This window comes from Borostomias antarcticus (genome assembly GCF_949987555.1).
Source record: "Borostomias antarcticus genome assembly, chromosome: 5".
NCBI lineage: Eukaryota > Metazoa > Chordata > Actinopteri > Stomiiformes > Stomiidae > Borostomias > Borostomias antarcticus.
In genome coordinates this window covers 656,440-666,166 of record NC_140238.1, presented here as the reverse complement: position 1 = coordinate 666,166, position 9,727 = coordinate 656,440, and the positions used below count along the sequence as shown (strand labels likewise).

The 9,727-nt window shown below is 42.3% G+C and overlaps 1 protein-coding gene across 1 annotated transcript; it reads right to left on the bottom strand.

Moving 5' to 3' along the window:
- On the bottom strand, positions 1-3,886 carry LOC311309161 (thyrotropin receptor-like; the record flags this gene model as incomplete). Its single annotated transcript, XM_084438337.1, has 5 exons — positions 1-177; positions 382-1,468; positions 2,692-2,880; positions 3,360-3,437; positions 3,876-3,886. The coding sequence occupies 5 exons, from the start codon at positions 3,884-3,886 to the stop codon at positions 1-3; spliced, it is 1,542 nt and encodes a 513-aa protein (XP_084294463.1).
- Positions 3,887-9,727: the final 5,841 nt, after the last annotated feature.

The following is a 9,727-nucleotide window of genomic DNA, read 5'->3' as shown; positions in this document are numbered from 1 at the left end:
CTAGTCCACAGGACGGCTGCTGATGACCAGCTGTTCTCTGTAGAGCTGGGCCCGGCGCCGACACAAGCCCATCCGGCTCAGCAGGAGCAGGACGTCTCCGTGAAACGCCCTGGTAAAGATGGTGTAGAGGAACGGATTGGCACAGGAGTTCAGAGGGTAGATCAGCACCAGCAGAACCTGTGGAGTGCAGACGAAGGGATGAGGAGATCAAGTATTAATAAATCATTGAAAATTAATATTTAAATCGCACTCAGGCAAGCAACAAGATTATTCAATAAACACAGTGCCTTTGAGTGCTTTAACTGGGTGCAGTGTGTCATTGTAAGGGTTATCTACTATTTTACACTTCAATTATCATTGTTAAAGAGAAATGAGGCAGACCTTGGAGTCAGTGACAGTGATAATTGGCTGGTGCAGAGTAGCCGACAATCCGTAGAAGGAAATGGGCACCAGACACAGGAAATCGGTGAAAATGAGCAAGGCCATCCGTTTGGCCATGCTGGCGTCCCCTCTGCTTGACGGGTGCTGGGGGTTGTGGACCATGCAGAAGATGTGCACGTAGCAAACGGTCACCACCACAAACGCCAGCACGTTGAGCATAAGCATAGAGACCACATAGATGTGACCGCTGGTCATGTCAGTGTCCATGGGTAGGCAGATGCTCACTCTCTGGTAGCTGCTAACACCGGCTAGTGGCAGCGACGCTAGCAGCAGACAGATCAGCCAACCGACGAGCATCAGCACTGCCATGTGTCGTAGACGCAGCTTGCGTTCCGGTCTCATGGCGAATTTGATTGCGTGCCAGCGCTGGATGGTGATGGCTGTCAGCGTGTAGACGGACAGCTCGCTGGCGAAGATGCTGAGGGCCCCTGCCAGCTGGCAGCCGGGCCCAGTCTGCCAGGCCATGGCGTAATGGTAATACTGGGAGCGTGTGTACACATCCACAGAGGCCAGGAGAAGCAGGTAAACCCCCATGCAGAGGTCAGAGAAGGCCAGGTTGCAGATGAGGAAGCGAGTTGCTGACAGCTTCCTGTGACTGGTCAGCAGTATGAGCAGCACTAGAAGGTTAGCCAGGATGGCTAACAGGCTAACAACCCACACCGACACCCTAAGGAAGCCCAGGCTCATCACATCCTCACATGGGTTGAAGGCGTCGGGCATTGGGGTGCAATGGACCCCCTGGTCCATCTTGTCATCATCGCACAGGGTGTAGTCAAAGCCTTTGTTTGGACGCTCTGTGGGGAACTCCATGTACATGCCCTCGTTGTTGCACTCCTCAGGTGGGCAGTCATAGGTGTCATAGTACTCACTGTCATAGGGGCTGTTAGTGGGCTGTGGGCTGTCGGTCTGAAAGAGGTCCAGAGAGTAGGACCCGTTACGCTCATATTCATGAGGGGTCACTAAAGACCGCTTGGATAGCCGTTGTTCACCATCATTGGTAAGGTTGCAAATGGCGGACACTGCAGGTCTGGAATATCAGATATAGTCAATTAAGAGTGCTTACAACACACAACTGAAACCCCCTTAACAATGCTAAAGACACGTACCATAAGAAACACTGCAACATTATCTCTTCCCATCTGAACACACACACACACACACACACACACATAAAAGCAGCGTTTGGAATGCACTGATGGGGAATCTGAGTGGAGGTCTCAACCGCCCTAATCTGAGTACTCGGAGGTTCTCCTGTACATCTGCCCAAATTTAGTCACTGAAAGTCATTGAACGTAACCATTAAACCGGGATGGCTATTGTCCTCTGTGGAAGGTTGGCCTATTTTGGGGAGGCAGATAACCGGAAGGAACAACCGAGTGCTCAAACCGGAGACCAAGTATTGGTAACGTACGGTAGTAGGTGCTCAGGAAATTTGAAGAAAAGGAAGTCGATCCAGGTACTCAATAAAGTGATTGGAAGGAAAATGTATATTAAAAAGCCTTTGATGTGGACTGGTTTAAAATGAAAAATGTCAATATGTTTCGACCTCAAGCAATCTTCATCAGAGCCAAATTCAGGTCAGGCAGGCAGTCATGAAGGCTTCATACCACTCTTCATCAGATGGCCTCTACCGGGCATCTTTGATTAAGAGTCTGGCTCACCTGTGGCCAACGTCTTGCCGATATGGATTTCATGAATTGAGTTCAACTCTACGTTGTCAATTTGAGTCAGTTATACACATTTCTGCTATTTCTCTCATTTTTGGCAAGACTGCAGGCTGTCGTTACTCACTACAAAATCATATCATTAAAAAGTGTATCATGAAAGCAACGTCGGAGACTACGGCAAAACCTGATTGGTTGTGCAGTCTAGGTAGTGGCAGTTATGCAAATGAGACCAGGGGGATTCTGGGTTGGATTGGCTTTCTTGTTTCATGAATAACAACTAGATAGTTAACGGTCTTTGGTCATCAGATGATCTGCAAAGCAAGTTGCATGGCTTGGCTACTAATAAAAAGAGATCACATTTCATTCATCTGGTTAAAACACACCATGGGCTTGCTGTGCTTGTTAATATACTGATCACTTTATTGAGTGCCTGGATCAAATTCTTTCTTCAAATTACTTTAGTGAGGCCTTCACCCTTAATTGTGATAATGAAGCTTAATTAATGGACATTTCCAGTGAGCACAAGGACAGGGGAAGTAGGAACTAGAGCGTGGGAACGTTTTTTAAAGGATTTTCTACCCACCCTCTCCAGCGCTGAATCTTTTGGAGTCCACAGCAGTGGCTGGGGTAGGTTAGCTCTGCGCTCTGCAGACGCAGGAAGGCCGTGAGGGGGGGCAGCTGCTTGAGGGCCCAAGTGTTTTTAGCCAGCAGTTCCTCTACGGCCTCCAGCCCTATTGTTGGTAAGGAGCGCACTCTCGACTCTGAAATGTCTCTGGGAAGACAGAGAAAGGAAATGGAATTCATTCAGAGACAAAGTCGGCTCTTCTAGGCCAGTAACAAGCTGGTTTGGGGGGGGGGGGTGTTGATTTTGAGATTGAACACCAATTATCATAAACACGTGGACAAAATTATTGGTTTTATTTTCTGTCTTTCCTAGGGGTACCATCTTTTTTGTCCAGCACAGTTTCATTACTTTTTTTATGATTCTGAACCACAATTCAAAAGCAATGTCAGATTTTCATTAGTTAATTTTCAGTTAATTTTTACTACTTTTGTCAGTTTCAAGTTATTTCAGTGACCATTGTGGGGTTTTCTTTCTTTAACGGAAGGGTACCAACAATTTTGTCCACGTGTGTATCTTCTTGGCACATAGCTTGTGATCGAGTAGGCTCCTTTGAGGTTTGGCACACAAGATATCTGTCCATTATTAGTGTAAATTCATAGCTAAATTCAGTAGAGCCAATTACTCACAGAAGAGCAGGGCCACTGATCACACCAGAGAAAGCCCTCGCATCCACTCTCACCAAATCCACATTCCTTTTAAGGTTCCTGAGAAAACGTGAGTGAGAAAGTCAACAGGAGTCAGATGGGTGAGGGGTGAAGAGCAGATAGAATGGGCTGATTTCATTTCTTATAAAAGTAAAAGAGATTGAGTCAAAGTAGGACATTAAGCCAATGTTGTGAATTAATCTTGGCCTCGGCCCACGGTCATACACTCCTTCCAGTCTGCTTCCATTAAAGGCATGAGCCAGAATCTCAGTCAGCCCGTTGCGATTCAAATTCCTGCACAAAAAAACAAGAACATAAACAACAACCTTGGTTACAAACAGAAAGGCCCATCTTCTCAAGCTTTCAATTCAGGTATGTGTTTCATAGCCTCAGGCAGGGACAGTGGGCCGGGCTGAACTGCACCAGTGGCTCCATGTGACGTGAAACTTGACCTCTTCTGTGTCCAAGCTACAACCAAGTAAACATGTTGTCCCCCACCCATGATGCATGTTCTTTGTGGTAATGAAGGAGTGGAAACGTGATATAATGAATTAGTGTTGTCACGATACCAAAATTATAAATTCGATACGATACCTGCTAAAAGTATCTCGATACTGATACTGAAACGATACCATGGCAAAAACCTAAAACATTAGGAAAAGTAGGCTAATGGAATAATACAATGTCAGGTGTAGCCTACTGATCTGTTTGCTACCCAGGGGTGTCTAGTCGATTCCCAGGCCGAGCCGTGAGAAATTGAATTGATCCCCCCCAAAAAAGTCCACCCCAAAAAAACATAAGGCGTATGTATAATGTTTTTTTTTTCAGACCAAATTTCTTTTCATCTACAATCCTCATGAACTTCCACAGGTATGTAGTACAAGTAATTCTGATTATAGATCTGCCACCCAGGGGTGTCTAGTCCATTCCTAGGCCAAGCAGTGAGGAATTTAATTGATCCCCCCAAAATAATTTCCGCCCGAAAAAACAACAGGGGTATGTATGGCGTTTTTTTTTTTTTGAAAAAAAATATTTTCATCTACAAACCTCATGAACTTCCACAGATATGTAGTACAAGTGATTCTGATTATAGATCTGCCACCCAGGGGTGTCTAGTCAATTCCTAGGCCAAGCAGTGAGGAATTTAATTGATCCCCCCAAAAAATGTCCACCAAAAAAAACATAAGGGGTATGTATGGCATTTTTTTTTTCATTCCAAATTTCTTTTGATCTACAATCCTCATGAACCTCCACAGGTATGTAGTACAAGTAATTCTGATTATAGATCTGCCACCCAGGGGTGTCTAGTCCATTCCTAGGCCAAGCAGTGAGGAATTTAATTGATCCCCAAAAAATAATTTCCACCCGCAAGAACAATAAGGGATATGTATGGCATTTTTTTCAGACCAAATTTCTTTATATCTACAATCCTCATGAACTTACACAGGTATGTAGTACAAGTAATTATTATATTTATAGATCTGCCACCCAGGGGAGTCTAGTCCATTCCTAGGCCAAGCAGTGAGGAATTTAATTGATCCCCCCAAAATAATTTCCGCCCGAAAAAACATAAGGGGTATGTGTGGCGTTTTTTTTTTCAGACCAAATTTATTTTCGTCTAGAATCCTCATGAACTTCCACAGGTATGTAGTACAAGTAATTGTGATTATAGATCTGCCACCCAGGGGTGTCTAGTCAATTCCTAGGCCAAGCAGTGAGGAATTTAATTGATCCCCCCAAAAAATGTCCACCAAAAAAAACATAAGGGGTATGTATGGCATTTTTTTTTTCAGACCAAATTTCTTTTGATCTACAATCCTCATGAACCTCCACGGGTATGTAGTACAAGTAATTCTGATTATAGATCTGCCACCCAGGGGTGTCTAGTCCATTCCTAGGCCAAGCAGTGAGGAATTTAATTGATCCCCAAAAAATAATTTCCACCCGCAAGAACAATAAGGGATATGTATGGCATTTTTTTCAGACCAAATTTCTTTATATCTACAATCCTCATGAACTTACACAGGTATGTAGTACAAGTAATTATATTTATAGATCTGCCACCCAGGGGAGTCTAGTCCATTCCTAGGCCAAGCAGTGAGGAATTTAATTGATCCCCCCAAAAAATGTCCACCAAAAAAAACATAAGGGGTATGTATGGCATTTTTTTTTTCAGACCAAATTTCTTTTGAACTACAATCCTCATGAACCTCCACAGGTATGTAGTACAAGTAATTCTGATTATAGATCTGCCACCCAGGGGTGTCTAGTCCATTCCTAGGCCAAGCAGTGAGGAATTGAATTGATCCCCCCCAAAAATGTCCACCCCAAAAAAACATAAGGGGTATATATGGCGGGTTTTTTTTCAGACCAAATTTATTTTCATCTACAATCCTCATGAACTTCCACAGGTATGCTGTACAAGTAATTCTGATTATAGATCTGCCACCCAGGGGTGTCTAGTCCATTACTAGACCGAGCCGTAAGGAATTGAATTGATCCCCCCAAAAATGTCCACCCCAAAAAAACATAAGGGGTATGTATGGCGTTTTTTTTTTTTTCAGACCAAATTTATTTTCATCTACAATCCTCATGAACTTCCACAGGTATGCTGTACAAGTAATTCTGATTATAGATCTGCCACCCAGGGGTGTCTAGTCCATTACTAGACCGAGCCGTAAGGAATTGAATTGATCCCCCCAAAAATGTCCACCCCAAAAAAACATAAGGGGTATGTATGGCGTTTTTTTTTTCAGACCAAATTTATTTTCATCTACAATCCTCATGAACTTCCACAGGTATGTAGTACAAGTAATTCTGATTATAGATCTGCCACCCAGGGGTGTCTAGTCCATTCCTAGGTCAAGCAGTGAGGAATTTAATTGATCCACAAAAAATAATTTCCAACCGAAAAAACAATAAGGGATATGTATGGCATTTTTTTCGGACGAAATTTCTTTTTATCTTCATGAACTTTCACAGGTATGTAGTACAAGTCATTCTCTCAGTCGCTAATGAAAATTGGTTTGACTGGACACACTGAACAACACTGAATCCTCAAGGAAAACAAACGGAGCTATAGTACAATGTGTTTAGATACTTACAGGATTACATCACCCTCAGAGATCCCATTGAATGAGTTGGCAGGTATTACGGTTATGAAGAGATTGTCCGATATATCCCTGTAAGGAGATATAACAGGGGACTTTACATCAAATGAATGAAGAAAGGAGGAAACATAAGCCGACTGTACCTTCAAACTAAAAGTTTGAATTCTGTATGGGACTAGCTGTACAAAAAAGAAAAAATATTTAGCTTTCTCGTGAGCACGAGAAACTATTGCATGCGCACCATAAACTATCATGCAAAACAATCTGGTGAGCACGAGAAAGTCTTTGCGTGCGCATGAGAAACTAGAGAGAAAGTATCAGGTGAGCACGAGAAGGTATTGCTGCTCACGCGATGCTCAGGAGGCATGCTCAGGACAGGAGAAGGTAGCTTCAGTTGTCAGCTGCCAGAACTGCCAAGCTCATCTTAAAGACAATATAACGGTTACGACTTGCAAGCAAAGCAGTAATGTCCTTATAATGAAGTCCAAGGTTAAAATATGTATTAACTATATCCTGTAGTGTCATTTCTAAAGCAGGTCAAACCTCAGTAGGCTAGCTCTGCTGTGCTCGCCAGACTACATCACCAGAAAGTTTCTCGTGTGCACGCAATACCTTCTCAATACAGAAATACACAAGAATAAATATATTATAAATACAGAAATACACAAGAATAAATATATACAAACATACAGTAATACGCAAGGTCAACACAGAACAATACATACAATACATTTCGGCAAAGACAGAAGATAAAAAAAGTAAACTAGCGCTATGTGTGAAAAGGGGGGGGGGGTTGTGTATGTGAGTGAGTGTGTGTGCGTGAATGTGCATGTGTCAACAGGAACAGTCATATATGATCTGTTGAAGATTATGTTTGAAAGTAGTGAGTGATGTGAGTGCTGTGAGTTTGAGTGTTTTGTAAAGTATTCCAATCACTTGCTGCAGCAAAATGGTTGTGTTGAGTTGTGGCCAAAAACAGCTTTTGGGATGGTGAACCTGAAGAAATCACTAGATAAAAACAGCTTTTGGGATGGTGAACCTGAAGAAATCACTAGATAAAAACAGCTTTTGGGATGGTGAACGTGAAGAAATCACTAGATCTTATTTCTCATCTCATATTTGACATGCACATATTTGTCATGCACAGCACTGTGGTATTGCTGAAATGGCTAGCTACAGACTTTCTCGAATGCTATCACATGAATCAGCCCCGACGTCTCCCGTAGTCATGGGCTCGGATAGGTCAATGCAGAGATCGGCGTGATACGTACACGATGAGTTCCTCTTGGTCAGAGTGAATGTGTCCCAGGTCAGGGAAGGTGAGGAGGCCAGTGTTAGAAATCTCCCTGCATTCAAAAACAACACGTCAATCTACATGATATCAGCATATACAAACAACACAGTTGAACTAATGATCCCATCCATTGACCATTGAAACACAGGGTTTAGACTGGCATAAAGCTCTTGACCTAACAAATGCAGCAATGCCAAACATTTCCTGCTTGCACACAAGTGCGTGCACACAGCACCACTGAATGCATTCATGTGCTCTGTGCTCTCTGAGCACCATTTGTAGTTTGACATTGAAATGCATTGATAAGTGTACAGAACCACACACTAAGATTACTATACTCACAAGTATTTTAAATGTGGCAGGTCCTTGAACGCCTCACTGTCAATGTGTGACAATGTCCTGACACTCCGGATTTCTCTGTGAGTGAAATACAAACAGGTAAATGCTGATGGTATAGTATAAACACAAACATAGACAACCATTCATACACAGTACCTGCACCTGATTATACGTTTAACACAACATGCTGAGACATGCATTCCAAGTTTAATTCATTCGCCTTTCAGAATCTTTGAGCAGTTTCACAGTAACTAATAAACATGAAAAACAGTGTGTTTGAGGGTTCCTCTAATACAAACCAAGCTCTTGTACAAAGTCAAAGATTTAGAGACGGTATAATGATCACTGACTAAAGTCATTGATTCCAAACTGATGGAGACACCTTCTTGGCTCAAGACTGGACTTAATCTGGCTCCAGAAAAAAACATTAACACACGAGTATGGAAAAAGGTACATGCAATACATGTTCAATGATATGGACTCGGGACACTGTACTTAGACTGTACCAAGACTGGTTTATATAATGTATGATCTAGAAACTCTATAAAATATATTTATAAGAATATCTACGAGCAATGAAGTAAAATCATCATTGTTCATATGTGGCTCCAATCACACACTTAAACGGATGGTCTATTTTAAGACTGGAAAAACTTGCACACACATTGCTGCTAGTGACATATCAAGACGATGCACTTGTTATAGTTTAACTGCTGTTATAACCAGCAGCAGCTTTGTCCATATGTTTGCCTCCGTCCAGCCACAACAGCGCAGGGAGAAGGATATGTTTTGGGTTTTTTTTGCGATCAAATGTTTATTGAAATTACAAGTTACACAACCGAAAGCACGGCTTAAGATTTAGATTTTAGCAACAACAATAACAAGGGGTACATACATAAAATAACCAATAATATGACAATGAAATAAAAGGATATGTTTTCAGTTGTGTGTTGGTTGGTTAGTTAGGGTTAGGGTTAGGGTTAGGATTAGGATTTCGCAAAAAGTACCAGATTTATCTTCACGAAACTCTGTGGAGGGGTGTATATGGGCCAACTTCGAACCCATTCAATTTTGGAGCGGATCCAAATCACTGGGCAGATCCACAAATTAAAACAAAACTTGCTCATTCATTTTCACTTTTGGATTTAGGCTCAGGTCTTTGTCAGTACCACTTCTGTTGATTGCATAATCATAGTGCCTTCGGTGGTGGAGTGAGAAAGCCGCTGTAGGTCCGCTGTTGAACTGGCCATGTATGGATGGTAATTGTCTGTCTGTTTTGGGGTTTATTCGTGTAGCAAATGTGTTGGTCTGTGAACATGCATCTGAATAACTGGTTAAAATGTATGACAACTCTTGGTGATGGTATACTCACATGTGAGACACCTTGGGGAGGTTGTGAAAAGAGTGCCTGTCCAGCACTCTCAATGTTTCATCCTCAGAGAGATAGCTACAGCAGGAGAGAGGGGAGAATACAAACTGTCACTACAAACACAAACCTCATCCCAAAGCACAAACGCTATTTTCAGTGGAAATGTAGGAGACTGTGACTTACAGTAGAGTCCCTTTTGTTGTGATTCTTTATATTATTTTGTATCTATTGTAAATTT